Genomic DNA, 18,591 nt, shown 5'->3' with positions numbered 1-18,591 from the left:
TGTTTGACTTGTGAACTAGCAGAAGACATAGAAAATCTTTGTGAACCAGGATTATTGAAAATATAATAAACTTCATTACTCATAATTTTTCCAACCAGTGGCTGAAGTGGAACTGCATAAGTGTCGGTACTCTCATTTCAAATCTGATTTCTTAATAGAGTGGAGATTTTACTGACCAGATTTACTAATGTTAGGTCGGAGAGTTCTCTGAGAGTTTCGAGTGTTGGTTTAATAAAATTAGATTGGGGTGGGGGGTTGAGTGTGGGATTCTTGGTGTTCCTCTTGGAGATTTTAGTGTTAAGATTTACTAACAATTAGATCAGAGGTGCAAATCTACCTTTGATTTTTGATCGTTCATATTTACTAACAGATTGGAGAGCGTTGGTGGGGGGAGCCTCCCTTGGCATTTCGAGCGTCCAGATGTTGTATGATTCGACGAGACATCAGGTGGGGAAGGGGGATTTGGCCCCTTTGGAGTTCTGACCATTCAAACACAACATGACCTAATATTTCTTTTAAAAATGTTATCTGCATTGTGTTCACACTGGGTTAAAACATGACCTTAGAATTCACTGATTCTCATTGACTGGCAAAAATATTCTGAAGACTGTAACTGGTCCGTGGACTGGCATTTGGGAAACACTGCTCTAGATTACCTACCAGAGGTAATAAAATACATTACAACTGAAAGAAGTAACTATTTAAAAAGCAAGCAATATCAACAGCTGTTTTTCTTTAACTTGGCTTAGGACTGTGGATTTGTGTGTTTCACATGTTTTTTTTTTTAATTTATTACAACAAAAATAAAAACTCTGGTCAGGGTGGCATTTTCATACAAAAGTACCGCCTAAGGCTACATCCTTGTCGTGTCATCTGATACGGTGGCACTGTGCCAGTTCATCATTGGCTCACTCACCCATACTCCTATACTCCGTCTCTGGGCCAGCTAACATTGGCCAGTTAACTGGCCCTGCACGGGTATGAGAATGTGGCGGGTTTAATTCTTGATATGATAAAAGCGACATCACCTAAGAATAGGATTGGAAACAAAGTCAACATGACGTGCGACGTAACGAAATGAGCTTACATTCCCGGCATGCACGCGTCAATCAACTGTCCATCCAGCTATTTGATTAACATGTAGGAACCGGCAGGATCGGGCACAAGGACACTGCGCACGATTAATCACGCAAGTGTTTGTGAAAGGGTACCTCCGTATATAAAGAAAAGTGTATTCCCCACATAGAGGGAGATCGGATTTGGAATTTAGTCATTTTGGGACCTAAGATAGCAACGTATCGCCGTGCATCTTGTACTCCGTAAAGGAACTTGTGACTACACAGTGTGAAGTGTTTATGGAAAACTCTAAACATAGTGGAGTGTGTCCCAAACATAACTACGATAATTTTCTCAAAACGTCTTAAACCATTTCAGGGTCTTGAGGTGATGCAGCCTATCCCAAGCAACATCGGCCGCAAGGTAGGGGGACCTGTACTGATCAGGGGCTTCATGCCCATCTGTGTCTAACTTTCTATTTATATGTCTATCTGTCTGCAACCTTGTGTATTTTGGTGATAACGAATCTTTGTCACAAACGGGTTAGCGTGGAAGTAGTTTTAACTTTTAGTAAGTTTTATTTCTTTTACTGTTGCCACCGCATCCTTTCACGTCTTCTCGCGAGTGGACTTCATTGTGCACCTGGCTACAAGTAGGCGGAGTTTGTGTGTGTGTGTTTATGTGAGTTTGTAGGGGGGATCATATTTCAGAAGGTTAATTTACCTTCATGTAATCCTACGCGAATGTCAACACAACCACGCCCCTACCTCTCCTCGAATGGGACAAGGACCTAAACTCCAGGGCAAGGAGAAGAAGGGAGCTGCCTTGACGGCTCACCGCCTGCGCTGTCGCGGAGAGGCTCCTCCGAGTGTGACATCCTCCCAAGCCTGCGTGCAGCCGCAAAACCCAGGAGACGGTCTGCAGCTCGAGCAGACGGATTTGCATGTTTTCCGGAGTAGCAGCAGGTTGCTGGAATAATGACATTACAAAGCTGATGGAAAGGCTGGCGCTAACGACGCGCGGCACTGGGCTCTCCGTTTTGCGTTTCGATCCAGTAGGAATAAGGGACGGACCGCTGCGGCGCTTGGAAGCCGAAGTAAAGTTCGAGTGTCTGGAAACCTGTCACTGGAGCAGAAGAAGGAGGAGGTTTACTACAATCGAACTTTGTTTTCCTCGTCCTTGAATACTGTAGCTGAAGTGTAACTCGTCCTTGGCCGGGGAATTTGAGTTTCAAATGTTATGGTGAAAGAGATGCTGTCGAAATAACGGATGGTAAACTATTCTCGGAACTTCGTGAATGCTTCTTTTTATATAGCGCCTTTCATTGCGAGTGTCGAGGCGCACCACTGTCCTATTTAGCATTCAGATGAGCGTCAGAGTGCAAGACTTAATTACCTCAAAGGATGAGGAGGGAACGGAGTTCGGGCTCCTTCCGAAAAGAGAAGACAAGCTCCGTGTCCCGGCCGCGCAGCTGGCTCAGTCTCTCTTCGCTGAGCCGCAAAACTCGGCGGCTTTTCCGCAGTAGTGGAGAGTTGACTAGAGCGCAGTGGAGCGACGAGGAAGAAGAGGATGATGAAGACTGGGTCTACAGACCACTGCATCGAAAAGGTAACGTTTTGTAATTTGCCTGTGCTTTTACACATGATGTCTTTTATAGCGCCCACTCATACCTACAGAGCGTTGACAATCGTATTTAGTTTATACATTCATCATACGTGTAAAGGTTTTGAAAAAATACACGGTACAACCTATTAACAATAAGAGAGCTCGGGTATCAACCATATAATACTTAAGCTGAATAACTGATGCACTTTCTGCACCTCTATCCATAGGGCCAACAAAAGGATGGTGGGCACACAAAATTGACAGTCCATTGTAAGCCAGGAGCTAGTGTGGTAAAATTCTGTTTTAATTCCTCACATTTGCAATTTGTTACAGCGTCTTTAATAAGTACTGTATACATTATTTTTGCTACACTTTTTAAAAACTAAGGTTTTTAAATAGCACTTGACCTTGTTATGTGGTTCCTCATAGAACCATTGCTTGACAAAGAACTTTTCATTCCATGAAGTGTTCTTTGCATATGACATTGGGTCTTTGGGCTTTGAAAAAGTTTCTAAAATGTGAACAAAACAGAAATCTTTATAGTAGGCTACCTAGCAGAGTACTGTCATATCAAGAAAGCCTGAACTTAGCCTTTGTTATCATAAGCAGCAACAAGTTCTTAAGTTTGGAAACCATTGGTATTTTATAAATCTCCTATTAACTATTCATAGTTGCTTATGGAACCGGTTACTCATTTAAATAAACAAAGGAACTTTTGGAACCTTTGTATGTAGGGGGATCAAATTGGTTCCCCAATGGTTTAAGTCTGAAGAGCCACTCTGGCACCACTAGCAGCAGGGCCATTTCAAGCTTCTTTTGGGATCCTACACATGTCTATTTTTGGGTTTCAGTACACTTTACATTTCCTCTAGCTTATGCCTAGAATTGATGCTGGCTGGCAGTATCAATTGCAAAGTATGAGTCCGATCTGGACGGGATACCAGGCCAGGGCAGAGGAGACATTAAGCTACACTCTTGAAAAATAAATTGGCCAATACTATAAGGGGACAATCCACATAATGGTTTTAGATCCATAAGAGGGTCCATAATAACAATGAATGGAAAATAACATATTTGTCCTATACCAATAGGTGTTAGATTTTAAAAGGACTCTTGCCGCATACAGTAACACAGGCTAAGTCAAGCTCTTCTTCAACTGCTAATATCCAGCTACACTCTTGAAAATTTGGTTCTTTGGGCTTTGAAGGAGCCCCTAATATGACACACAAATCAGACATTATTAATGTACAGTAGACTACCCAACAGGATACTGAGACATCAAGAAAACATGAACGTAGCCTGTGGTATTATATGTAGCTTTTAAAATCAGAAACCCAGTGGCATTTCACAGATCTGTTCTCTATTCATGGTTATTTTTGGAGCCTGTTGCGGATCCTCAAAAGGTTCTTTCTTGATCCTTCATGTTTTGGTATTCAAAAACAGTTCCCCTATGGCATCACTCTGACCGACCACTTGGCACCTTTATTTTTAAGAGTGTGGGGAAGCCACATTAAAGATTTCTGTTTTGTCCGCATATGCCCACATGTTAAGAATCTTTTTAAAACCCAGAGATCCAATTTCATATGCAAAGAACCTTCTTAGAATGAAGTGGTTCTCTGTCAAGCAATAGTTCTACGAGGAACCACACAACACAGTAAAGTGTAATTAAATAACTTATTATATTTAAGGGTGTAGTCGAGTCCTAAATTGCATGTCATTCGGGTTGTGGGAGGAAGGAAACCCATATGGACAAGGAGAGAATGTGCAAACTCCATGGAACCTGAACTTGATCACACCAGTTAATTTTGTGTTTCCAAATTTCCGTATGTGTGCTTTTTTGAATTGGGAGGAAACCCCATGCAAGCTGTGAGGTGACAATGCCAGACATCATGCCACCTTGCTACCTCTCCTCACAGAATGTATAAAACTGTTAATCATAGCTTATATATTGTATGCTATATATGTGATCATTAAACAGATTTTATATCACATTTTATTACTGTTTCTGTTTCATAGTCACAAACAAGTTAACTATACAGCTATAAAAATAAACAACACAGTTTGCATAAAAGCAAATAAGCAGTGTAAAATTAGCTTTGCTGAGTATTATAGAGCCAGAAAAAGGGAAGTGTGTGTTACACCTTCAGAATACATTGTCTTGGAAGTGATTTCTGGATCAGGAGTGGAGGACAGTTTTTAGGTTATACATTTTGTTTTATGTTAATAATTTGTTAGTGCTGAATATGAAAAGTAGATTTAAAATTGTTCTGCCATGGACAAGTGTTCTGTCCATGATCATTGCCTTCCTTATATGTAGTGCTGCCCATGACCCAGAACTAGATCAAGAAGGTTTGAGAATGTTAAGGATGTTTAAAGTAAAAAGTTTCTATTTATTTCATGCCATAATCATGCTTGTTTGTTTGATTTGTGGCATTAAGTGTGCCAGGGATGGACTAGTTCTGCCTCCAGAGTGTGGTTTTTGCACCTGATGCTTGCATAATAGTTAATAGCTCAATATTGCCATCAAATTAGATTAAGTGGTATAAGTAAATGGAAGGCTGTGTGTATATGTATATTTATGTATATATTAAAATAAATAAATTAGATATACAGTATATTATTTAAATTCTATTATATAATATATAATAATAATTAACATATTTACATTTAATAAGCACCTACTGGACAGAAAGTCTTGTTAGAGTTATTGAATTGTGACAGCCTCCAGGAGCATGTTAACACTGACCTGCAACTGTGGTATTAACCATTCCAAACTCTATGTGTAGTTTTTTTAAATATTGCATTATATCAGCTGCATTTACAATGGGATTTGATGTGTGCATGTATTATAAAACTGAATCATTTGCTGCAGCATAGTTTTTAGCAGGTAACACTGGCACCTTTATAACAAGCAGCTGGACTGTGGTTTGGATTGTGGCTGTGGTGAGAATTTGATCATGCCTACCATTTATTATTTGATGGATTTAAACTGTCTTTAATATACATGAGACTTTAGAACAACTGTTCAGTTCATGCTGGCACTAGGTGTCATCTCCCCACAATATTGGAATTAAATCTGGATGGGATGCTCGTTCCTGGACACAGTCATGCACTCACTCATATAGGACTAGTTTAAAGTCATTTTATAACCAATTTATTTTATACTATAGTGTCAATAATGATGCATCACAAAGTGTAATCCAAAAGTTCTCAAGCAGACAGTGTTTGTCATTGTGCATCATAAAGTAATGTTGAGTTCTTGTAAACCTAAAAGTTTTCAGGGATATGTAACTGAATTATTTTAATATAGTGTCTATTACAGTTCATCAAAAATGTAATCACCCAATATAATAGTTCTATTTCCTACTTCAAGCACCTAGAATTGGAGTTAAAATATATTTAATTTTTAAAATCATTTATATTGCATAAAAACACATTACACAAGCTACCAACTCTTCTTTATAGTCATCATTTTTGTTCAAGTTTTTCTGGTGAGGGTCATAACAGAATACACTGAACTGTACTAGGCTGACCAAGCCTCCATACCACGAGTAACATCCCCTAGCCCTTCTTGGGGATACTCTTTCACTCCAGGCAGGTTGCAGGATTTAATTCATCCAGCATGTCTTGAGTCTTTACCATCTTCTCCTAGTGTCCTTGCCTTATATGGGTCCTATTGGAGATGCCCAGGGACACAATAACTACGTGTCCAAACCATTCCAACTAGCTCTTGTTCATATGGAGAAGTGGCAGTTCTACTCTGAGGTCCTCCTCTATTGACAACCTCTTTAGCTTGTTATAAAGATTGAGCCTAGGAGCCCAATATGGGATTGAGGTTCCGGTCAGTTCTTTTCAATTTAATAATAAAATTAATATTTGAAATGGGATCTGACAGAGCTCATTATGAAACCATCAATATGTTCAAATGGAGTGAAAAGCTTTATCAGCATGTTCAACAAACAAGTCTTAAACCAGGCCAGTTCTACATAGAGGATATCAAACACTAAGCCTGTTTTTGCAAGCTAGAATGACTTAAAGTCTTTCAATTCAATGAATACATGATTCACACCACAACCTTTCATAGCCTGTAGGGTCTTATATGACACATTTCAAGGCTGACACCAAACATAAGCACTTCATTATGTACAATACACTTTACACAGATATAAATTTTCATTTACTGCTGATTTCTAGGATGGTCAGGTTGCTTGTTCAGTGAAGCAGTAGTGGGATTTGAACCTGCCACGTTTGAGAAAATACAGACTATGTGAAGGCTATAGTGATGGCTCTGCATATTAATAATTAAAGTGTTTTGTTTTTTGTCATCCCATTTGCTTTCGAGGTGCCAAGCATTAATGATTTATCACAAGCCTTGACACGTACAGTGACATACAGTAGAAGACTCCTCAGAACAACAGCCTTGTGACTCTTGCACTGACTGACACACTGAATTATCAGATCTGTTCACTTCCCTGACACACCTTCATATTGTGACCGTTTGCTTTGGAAACTGACATAGGTGTAAAGTCCACAATGACACAAATGTTGCCTTGTTATCTCAGCATTAATAACGTGGCTAACGTCCGTGCACTTGACAAACAGTTGGGCACATCTGACAGTAGATATCACACTGATTTGTCTTCAGTGCACAGCACCTAAATCTAGAGGATTTTCTTGGGTAACCTGTCACAGGTTACAGGCACTGACCTTCTGCACAACGTCCAAAAATGGATTTACTTGAGCTGCACATACGTCATTAGCGCCCATTCATGGATGTTCCATAGCCTGGACCATCCTTCCTTTGAGGGCTTTTGGACAAGTTTCTGATGTATCATGTTAGGCATTATATCAGATTAATCAATTAGACCTTCTTGGGATTCTATGAATTACACAATGTCTGCCATGTTACACACTTTATCAAATACAGTATATGAGTTAGATATGCTTAATGCATTTTGGATTACACTTTAAGCAATGATAGACTCTATTACAAATAAATTAGTACAGGTAATACTGTATCTGCTTGAGGCATTTTGAATTGCATTTTATGCTAAACCGTAATATATAAAATAAATCATTTATGTGTGCACAGGGAATTTTGGCTGCCACTTTGTGATGTGATCAATTAGTATTTCAGTGTAGGACCTTTTACTTACAAGTCTAACAATAATAGTTTTCTCACCTATTGATGTTGTGGAATTGATTACTTTTGTCTAATTCATTCCCCTTTTGGGGACACTAAAACTTAACTGCTGCTGCATTAAATTTTTGTTTCGTTATGTCCTTAGTGGCATGGAAAGGCTGAAAGCAAAGTAAATTACAATCACTTGGTCTTTATAGTGCCTTTTTAAAAATCTTTAAAAAAAGAAGTCTAGATTCTCATTTTTATATGGAACCTTTCCTGCTGAGAACGGTCTGTTTTTTTCATTAGTAAACTGGTTTGCGATTTGATTTAACCTTAGTATAATGGTTTTACTCTAAGGAATCCCTTGAAAGCACTGTGTAAGGGTTTTTTTTTCATTTAGTATCATTTTATGTAATTAGCACTGCTTTAAAATGCTTTACAAATCAGTACAGTACTATGCATATGTAAGTATATATGTAATTTGTGTGTGTGTGTTGCAAGTGCCGCATGGGATGGACGGGCATCCTGAACAGGAGAAGGGAAGTTTTCTTACCCGGACAGAAAGGCTTCGAGAGGTTCCGTACCCAAAAAAGAATCCCCAGGGGGATGAACAGACATCCCAGATGAAGGAGAGGAAGGCTCCATACCCGGATGGGAAGCCCTAGATAAATGGACAGGCATCCTCACTGGAAATATGTGTAGCAGTCCCTGCCTGGGATTAAAGAGGAGGTCAGTGAAGGACTGTTTCTGGGGGATGTTTATTCCCCCCATTTGCTAGATGGCAGTGGCTGTCTATATCGGCGCACATTCAGGAACCAGCAGGGAATGCCAGCAGGGATTGTTGTCCAGCAGCACAGCCCCATTGGGGGTCTGTGGGTGCCGCAGGCCCCAGTCCTGGCGCAGGAGTACTCCTGGGTCCTCAGTAAAAGGGACCGCACTCCCTTGTCCAGGAGAGTTGGAGCTGGGAGATAGGAAGGCAACACTCAACTAGAGGAGTGCAGTGCAGTAGAGAGAGGAGAAGAAAGAGGATAGAAAGTAACTTGTGGTTTGTGCTTGTGTAAACAAGGTATTTTTGTGATAAAACACCATTTGTTTGAATCCAGGACTGTCTTGTGTGTTCATGTTTGAGATTTAGGGCTCTCTGGGGGCCCCCTAGCCCTCACAGTGCATATAATCAAATATATATATTTGTGCATCTATACATCTATCTTTATTCAGATCAAATAAGATTCACATTAGGACAGAGTCAATTCCAGGCAGCATCAGCCGAAAGACAGGAGCCAGCCTAGATAGGCAAATTTAATGAGAGCCATAAATGTGGTAATTCTTCAAGTACAGCATCTTTTCTGAAGAGCTGAGACACATGTTAAAGTGGAATGAGTCTCATGAATGGGGAGTGGTTATTTTATATAATGTAGTATCTGTTATACCGTGTGTATTTTAATGTACTGGCAAACTTTCTGGGCCAGAGTCTTGCCTTTCAGCAGATGCTTGTAGGGATAGGCTGCACTCAGCTGGACTAAGTTACTTTAGGGAATTGATTAATAGTGTTGAAATAAGTTGTGTTCAGAAGATGACAGTCTGTAAAGTGGGCCTTTTATCAGGAATGTCCAGGAATCTAATCCTCCATTTATAGCAGAGAACAAGAGTATGTAGGTCCAAGATTATGTGACCAGTATTTGCAGATAACTGTTTGAAGAGAGATGGCAGACAAAATAAACTGATATGTGAAGTAGCCAAGTGGTACCTGACGCCTGTATGACAAAGTGGTCATGAAACATGCTTCTTAGTTTTGCATAGTTGAGTGAATTGTACATCACTGCTCCATAAACCTACTCTTATGACATAGAAATATGCAGTTTGATTCCTTTGTATTGTGTCCGTCTGCCCAATACTGCACTGTTCAATAAAGAATTGGCATAAAAGTTTACCGCAGTCGCCACCACCACTACAACTACACATGGAAGATGTACATGGAGATTTCTGTCCACGTTTCTCCAGCTCCAGATCCTCCTATCACAAGAGACTGTGGGCAGCAGAGAGCTGGGGATCTCAAGAGGAAGAAAAAGCCACAATTGCAGTTTACCCATAAGCTAAATATAAGTTGTGAGGAGAAAAACTCCTTCGACTGTTCAAAACATTTTGGGCAGAAAATGAGCTTTGGCTTGGCCCAGTTTTACAGAGCTACACCACATTTTAGAAGGTTTGTTATTATGGGGTGTAGTTCAGCTATGCATTTTTATATGCATCTTTATAACCGGCTGCATGTTCAAATGCTTGTTTTTGCCCATTACTAAGATCATTAGTCTGCCATCAGACAATTTTCCCTCATTGGGCAATTTTTTTTTTTTTGTAATTAAAATGCTGGGATTTGCAAACATAATGGGAAGTGTTTATTAATCCTATACAGACCCCTAGTGAGTTGTGCTTGTCTGTATATAATATAATATATGTACAGTGTATGTGTGTGTATATGTTTATATAAATAAAATATATAAAACACACACAATGGATTCAGAAAATATTTAGGCCCCTTCATTTTCTACATAATTTATTGTCCATAATTTTAAATCAATAAATTTCCAATTTTTGCTCATCGGTCTACACTCAATAACTCATAATATTTTGTTTATCCCATTCTTTGTGGGAGATTATCTCAAGCTCTGTTAGATTGGCAGCATTTGGTAAATGCCATCTTTAATTTTACTGTATATATAAACAAAATAAAATACTGTGTTATAGGTTCAAAAACATGTCTGTGTTAGTGAGCAAGACTTTGGACATGATAACTTAAGCTAATCACTCAGTTTCAGTCAACATCAGTGTAGTTATTAACAAAATAAAATTGTAGAGGTCTACTGATTTTGAATAGAATTGGTCAAGTAGAATTTGTCTGGTGGAGATAACTACACATTCATTGCTTAGAATGCTGATAGGATCTGATTATCTCATCACATCCCTGATTTTTCAAATATGCTTTTTGTGATATCCATTGGGAAATGGAATGGATGAATCTTAATATAGCTAACCTGTATAGCACCTTTCATTGTGAATATTGTCTCAAAGTGATACTATTCATGTTATAATTATATCACACCTTAATCTGTGAATTTTATATTGTACCTTTCATAATGATTAGTGATTCTAAACATGGATGCCTTTGTTTCTTTCAATTGTGATTACCTTACTGATTCACTTATACATCCATCCATCCACCCATTATAAAAGCCATTTAATTCAGTGCAGGGTTAAAAAATAGATGGCTACAGGTGGTAGGAACCAGTCCTTGATGGGGTTCCAGTCCATCATAAGGTGCATTATCAGGCACAAGGAAGAAACCAAACCCTGGCAGGACACCAGTCCATTGCTGGGCACAACTTTGGACACACCTATGCCGCTTCAGTGTCATTAAACATCTCAAAAGTATTTTATTATTATGAATGTGTATTTGGCTAATTCATTTTTCCAAGAAGACTTTTCAAGTTTAGGATCAACTGTTGACATTTTAGAGTTGAAGCACAAGCTGGTTAAGTGACATGCATGGGGTCAGGCAGTGAGGCAGGAGCTGAACTGGCATTGGAATATAAAGTTACAATACACCTTTTAGCCAATACACCCAACTGCATTGTATATAGCACCATTTATGGTTAGCTTACTTTTAAAAGAATTGCTATAAATGTATATGATGCTGTGAAAAAGTATTTTTCCACTTCCCAATGTCAAATACAACTGCATATTTATTATACTGGATGTTTTCACATCTTCAGACAAAATCAAACATTAGATTTAGGGGCCACTTGAGTGAACAAAAAACTTATTTGAATTTTCTAATGAACAAAGTTACCCACCACAAATTGGCACTGTGTGAAAAGGTAAAACCCTCAACTCCCTATTTAACTATTCGAATTATAGGGGTAATTAGAGTCCGCTAATTTTAACACAGGAAGCTACTTTTTCACAACAATACGGTTTGATTCTAGCCTTTGTATGTAACTTCTTTTAATGTGCATCAGAACAACCATATAATCCGTTTCACTATATTTTATAGTGTCTGCTGTTTCAAAGCCTTCATACAGGTTTGGATTCCTGCATTGGTTCCGATGCTACAGGGATAGGTTCTGACCCCCTGTTAAGGTTTATAAAATACTTTGATAGATTTAGTACCCTGGATATATTGCACTGTTAAAAATACAGATGCCAAAGTGGTTCTTTGAAGTGATACCATCGTGGAACCATTTTTTGTTTCCAGAAAAACTTTTTAAATAATTTTATAGAAAGAACCTTTTAATTAGATATGTATCATGTTGTTCCATAAATACCTATGTGAAAGGACTCTTATTGAATCCAGTAACACAAGCTGAGTTCAGGTTGTCTTGACCGGTTAATATCCTGCTAGTTAGCTTGTTGTATATTGAAGATTTCTCTTTTGTCCTCAAGTTAGAAACCCTTTCAAACCTTTAAGAACCAATTTCATATGCAGAGAAACTTTCACAGAGTTAAATGGTTCTTTGTCAAGCAAAGGCACAATGAGGAACCACAAAATCCAGTAAAGTGCCATTTTATAACTATTCTTTTTAAGTGTGCTAAGACTAATGAAAAGGGCACAAATTGAACTGTCTCATTTCTCTGATTAAATTGCCTCTGCCTTTACAAAGATTTATAGGAACACTCTTCCAGATGAAGACCCCAATGCTATATTATGGCAGTCTCCAACTTGACTTCCTTCTCATTATTTCATTAAAACCTGCAACTAAATGACTTCTGTTATGACAGGCACAGAAGAACTCTCTGCCAGATTGGGCTCTGAAACGATGATCTCCCCTCTTGGTGCATTACCTGTGTAGCAGTGATTTTGAGCCATGGTTGAAGGTTGTGATGAACAGGTTGGGCGCATTTAAAGCTGACTCCCCTGCTGGCACGACACTTGGGCAGCCCCACAATAAAGCACTCTGAGTGAACAGCTGCACCTGCACCTCCTGTGGAAAAGACACCATTCCTATCTGAGCAGCTGCATTTTGAGAGCAAGAGGCCAAGTCCCTGTGCACTTGTAAATTTTATTCCAATTTTTTACTTTAAGGTACACAATTGATCTGTATTAGTATACTTAATAAGGTGTTATATAAATAAAAGATTGCACTTGTGCTTCAAATTATTATCTTTGTATTTTTGAGGTGTTTTGGGAGTTTATCAAATTTTGCTGTCTTTGTTTTTGACCTCGTGCATTCCGCATGTTGGTGTCAATCATTCTTGAATTACTGTTTAGGCCTAAGCCGTTTCCTTTGGAGGCTGTGTGAGATAATAGTTGAAATGTATGTTCAGCTGTTTAAGTTGTAACTAAATACCATAGGAAAATTGTTTTACTACATGCCCATGTGGCTCAGTTGTAACACACTGGGGTATAGCCTAATCCCTGTGAAGGATGAGGCACAGCCCATATGTACTATAAATCTATCTTTTTTTAATTCGAGGGTTTCCCAGTGTTATGAGTGGGTTTGTGTGTGTATCCTGTGATGGACTGGCATCCCGTCCAGGGATGTTTCTCACCTTGTGCTTTGTGATGCTGGGGATTCCCCATGACTTTGAATTATGAAAGCATGTTAAATTGATAGACACACCTCTAAAAGAAGTTGAAATAGTTTAAATTGTATTATTTTTATTTTGATAACCAAGGGCTTCGCCCCCTACTCGCTTCGCTTGCCAACCCCCCGGTCTGTGCAATGTGCCAGCCACTTCGCGTCTCTGCCACTGCTTGCTGCTGCTGCAGTGTCTCATGATCTGCATCTCGTGCGGCGCTTCAAACATTTAAAAGCCTGTACTGCAGCTGTCCTTGTGTCTCACTTCCTTGTTTCTACGACGTTCTACTTTGTCATCTACCCTTTATCTTTTATTTCTGGCCCCGGATGTGGTTAATCTCTTGAGTTCTTGATATTTTTTAGTTTAGAATTTAAAAAAGGAATAAGAATCTGAAAATCTAACAACATCACATTAAAGTTCGATAAATTCTGAAAAGAATGATACCAAACACATATATGTAGGTTTTAAAATAAGCCCGATTTAAAGCATGACAAAAAAGTCACATAAAATTGTTGCACTTTTAGGCTTAGGATTTTATATAAATATAGAGTAGATTTTAAAAAATGTGTCCAACAACAGGGTGCACATCAGGAACTAACCGTGAATGATGTGCCAGGCCATTGCACACACCTGCAGTCATCTATGCTGGACCATCGTAAATTAGTGTTACCATATATAACAAGCAACAACAGGGCACCAGGCCACTAGAACCATCCATAGTCACCTTTACTGGGCAAACATTTATCGGTTTTGTTGAACATAATGAGCAATAACTGAGTGCAAGTTGTAAACTAACTATAGATGGTTCATCCAACTACACTGGGTCAACATAAACCAATGTTAACAAATACAGTGGGCAACAACAGGGTGCAAATCGGGAACCAACTCTGGATGGGGTTCACACACCACACAGTCACCTGTACTGGGCAAGCATAAATCAATGTTGTTAAATATAATCTAAAAGTATAAGATAAAGGGCTTAGTGGTAAGGAGCTAAATGCTCCAAATACCTGTCACACCACTTTTAGAATAAGGGGGGTCACAGAATGGATGGATATAAGAAAAGCAATGCAGTTGACCTTGTATTGTACCCCTTTTTCAGGATCATTTCCTTATTCCAGTAGAGAGGTTCATGGATCCATAACCAATCCTGAAAGCATCAGAGAGAGTATTTGCCCACAAAGGGACATCTGTCTTTCTCTGGGCCTAGACATTCTTACACAGTTAAAGTGGGACGGGTGTTTGGGATAAAGAATAAAGTCATGGTCCCAAAAGGGAAACTAAGGGTGTACTCACACTGGCAATTCTTTCCGTGCCTGAGCACGTTTGTCCACATTTAACCCCGCAAAATCTACTTCTTTTGACTAGTGTGATTGCTCCATACCGGGTCAGACATACCATGCTCTTGCCCGCTTGGAAAAGGTGGGCCTGAGCACAGTTCAGTAGCATTCAGGAACAGTGTGATCGCTAAACGTGCCCAAGCACGGAAAACAGACATGACATCAATGACATCGAGTGGCATGGCATCAAGTCAGATAATGCAATTCTCATTTCAATCAATAACACTTGAGTTAAAACTGGTTTGTATTTTCACCTTACATATGAACATGAATTGTAGTTGGCAAATAAAGCCACAATTTCCTCCCTTAACATCATTTGTCTTGTGCGTGCAGCTCAATTAACAGCAAAATGCTGTGCTGCACACTCTGTAAATCTGTAAGAGGGTAGAGCATTATCCTGCCCTACACAACTACAAAATAAGCAAAATCATTTTGACATGCATGTTGTCACTCTGTGTTCAGATCTTGTTTTGGCTTTACACGAAGTCACACAACCATGACGAAAGCATGCCCAGGCCCAGAACGATAAGCACAGTGCGAGTGCAGGCTAGCGGGGGAGTAGGGAGAGGGGACAATTAATTGTGCTTGGGCACGGTACAAAACAAATGTGCTTAGTGTGAGTACACCCTAACTCATACATTCACTAGGTGAACATGCGAGCTTCACGCAGAGGGCAATCTAGCCATACAGCAAATGAGAACAAACAGCATCCTTGAGAAAACAGAGATACAATTGAAAGATTTATGAAATGGTTCACCTTCACTACTTATCCTCCTTGACCTGACAGCTGCTTTTGACACAATAGACCATAACATCCTTCTTCACCGCCTGCAATACACTATTGGACTCTCAGGAATTGTTCTAAATTGGTTTACATCATACCTGACTGGCAGAACTGAGCATGTCGCCCTTGGCAGCGCAAAGTCCCACACCCACAACGTCGCCTGTGGTGTTCCACAGGGCTCTGTGCTGGGCCCTATCCTTTTTACTATCTATATGCTCCCCCTTGGAACTGTCATTGGCAGACATGGTTTATCGTTCCATTGCTATGCCGATGACACTCAGCTTTACCTCAGGACTACTCCCACCTCCTCTACTGCTCCTCTGCCAACATCTACATTGTCTACCTGCCTGGAGGAGATAGAGGCATGGATGAGGCTCAATTTTCTTCAGTTGAACAGATCCAAAACAGAAGCCATCTTAGTTGGTACATCACATCATCTTCGCTCTTCTACCATCACCAGTATTACTTTCTCTGGCCAAAATATTCCTCTTTCCACATCTGTTACTAATTTGGGTGTTAGAATGGACTCCCAACTTACTTTTGACACCCACATCAAATATCTCTGTAAGTCATCTTTTTACCATCTCAAGAACATCGCCAAACTCCGCCCATTACTCACCCTGGCAGATGCAGAGAAGCTCGTCCATGCCTTTGTCTCTTCCAGGCTGGATTACTGTAATGCACTCCTCATTGGGATTCCTGGCAAGAGTATCCAGAGACTCCAGTATATTCAGAACAGCGCTGCCAGGATCCTGATGAGGGTGCGAAAGTATGATCACATCACCCCAATCCTGAAAACCCTTCACTGGCTCCCTGTTTCATTCAGAATAGAGTACAAGGTCTCCCTTCTTACCCATCAGTGCATTTATGGACATGCCCCTCTTTATCTACAGGAACTCCTTACCCCCCATAACTCCTTACGTTCCCTCCGCTCTGTACTCACTAACACTCTTCAAGTCCCCAGAACTAAGCTCAGCAGCATGGGTGACAGGGCGTTTTCATCGGTGGCGCCGAGGCTGTGGAATGCCCTCCCTGATTACCTGAGAGCCCCACAGTCGACTGAGGCCTTTAAGCGAAACCTAAAAACTCATCTTTTTAGAAAGTCATTTTGTTAAAGTATTTCATAGACTCTTCTGTTCTTTTTTATTTTATTATTCTATTTTTACTCTGTAGCACTTTGGGATTGCTAAAATATAAAGTGCAATATAAAAAAAATTTATTAGAAAGAAAACTATTTGAACATAAGCGTAGTGGAACTGGTTATCATAGTGGCTCGTTGTAGAGCTGTGGGTTTAATTCATTTATTGGACACTATGTATGGGGTCTTCTCTACTTCCCTCATTCATCTCAAAGACATGCTGGTCAGGGGGACTGGCTGGTGACTGCAGTGGACTGGTGTACCATCCAGGGTTTCTTTCTTTCCCATAAAAATGCTGTGGCAGGTCTTAGCAACCCACAATTCAGTCGGATACGAGTGAATGTAGATCTGTGATGGCATGGCATCATGTCTAGTGCTGGTTTCTGCCTTGCTCCTAGTTGTTACCCATTACATTTAATAATATTGATTTTGGCTGGCCCCATGACTGTGGCAGCTTGTCTTGGTTTGTATGTTGTGCATAGTTGTTGCCCATTATGTGATAAATTAGGTTTGCGCTGACCTGTGACTGTAACCACCCTGTTAAGCACTGGCTCTGCTCTTGTGCCCAGTTGTATAAATGGAGAAATGTATTAGCAAATAGGTAGATTGGCCAAATTGACACTGAGTGCCTGCAGCTCTTGTCCCCAGTTGTTGTCCATTATATTTGACAACACTGGTGTGTGCTGGTCCAGTGAATGTGGCACCCTCTTAAGCACTGGCTCCTGTCTTGTGCCCAGCTGTTGCAGTGTTTTGGTAACACTGATACTGTATGTGCAGACTCACTGACTGTGACACCCTGTCTGTCCATTGTTGGTGCCTGCCTTGCAGTGACAAAACGGTTTGCAAATAGCTGGAATGGTCCATGTAGTCGTGGAGTTCCAGCAGCTCTTCTGCTAAGACCATGAGCTTTCAGTTAGTATACTATCCATTATTTTAACGAATATTTTATTTGTATAAAGTTGAAATTCGTCGCAGTATCCAAAGCGTGCTGGTGTATGTCTATGGTAAATTATTCAAATAAAAGCCGGGGCCTTGTGGGTAGCTTCATGACAATTAAATCGGACAGGAAAACAATACTGTACTTATTTCTTACATTTGTGTCATTTCTACGTGGCCAACGTTTTCACATTTGTCTTTGCTTTTACTCGTTTCTTTATTTTTGGGTGGGTTGGGGTTCCGGTTTCAGCCCAGATAGTACAGACGCGTTAAATAGAATTATACTTTTACCTCGGTAACTGTCTCATTTTAGGTGTAGTTTGCTCGAGTCGCCGCGAATTGTGTGTATGGACATAAGCCACAGCTAGAATGGAGCGAGGTAGGTCTACGCGGGAACGCCACGGATTGGCCATGTGCGTGTGTGGGCGGGCTTTCGGGCTGTGTGGTTGGAGATGATTTGTTTAAAGCGGAGGTGTTGGTGTGTTGGTGATAGCGGTACTGCTGCCTCATAAGTTTGTAAAAGTTGTAACAAAGTAACTCGCAGAAAATGCGAACAGGTAATGTTTTTATAACAATACCATAAAATGATTGTATATTATAGTCGCTATTAATAATTTTTGATAGCAAATTACAACATTCAACGACCACTGTATAAGGGCGCGTGCGAAGCTCTTCTTTCTCTCTCATCTTTTTATGAAAATAAATAGTGGAAAACTATTCAGTTTTATATAGAAAGAAATGAATGGGATACCGTAAAAATTATTGTATATTATAGTCGCTATTAATAATCTTTGATAGCAAATGGCAACATTCAACGACCACTGTATAAGAGCGTGTGCGTGCGAAGCTCGTCGAGAACTTTCTCTTTCATCTTTCTATGAAAATAAATAGTGGAAAACTATTCAGTTGAGTTTTCTATAGAAAGAAATGTGCGTTTTATATAGAAAAAAAATGTATGTGACGTTGCTTGTCTTTAACACGGAGTGCCTGCTCTTCATACCATAAGAAGTATACATTCTTAGCAAAACGCCAC

The 18,591-nt window shown here is 39.8% G+C and overlaps 1 protein-coding gene across 5 annotated transcripts in view; it reads left to right on the top strand.

The window, feature by feature from the left end:
• Window positions 1-18,591, top strand: part of nhsl1b (NHS-like 1b) — a 258,596-nt gene that overhangs the window by 115,738 nt on the left and 124,267 nt on the right. The window contains exon 1 of one of the 5 annotated variants that reach the window (XM_051919268.1): window positions 1,815-2,664. The exons of 3 other annotated variants lie outside the window; for them this stretch is intronic. In XM_051919268.1, the coding sequence (XP_051775228.1) occupies window positions 2,460-2,664 (205 nt within the window). In that variant the 5' untranslated portion in view covers window positions 1,815-2,459. Of the gene's footprint in view, window positions 1-1,814; window positions 2,665-18,591 lie in introns of those variants that run through there. One more of the 5 variants, XM_028820962.2, reaches the window with a different exon arrangement.

The sequence above is a fragment of the Erpetoichthys calabaricus genome, chromosome 15, assembly GCF_900747795.2.
Source record: "Erpetoichthys calabaricus chromosome 15, fErpCal1.3, whole genome shotgun sequence".
In the NCBI taxonomy this organism is placed as follows: Eukaryota; Metazoa; Chordata; class Cladistia; order Polypteriformes; family Polypteridae; genus Erpetoichthys; species Erpetoichthys calabaricus.
The sequence above is the reverse complement of the archived record's forward strand: the minus strand, read 5'-3'. Positions and strand labels throughout refer to the sequence as shown.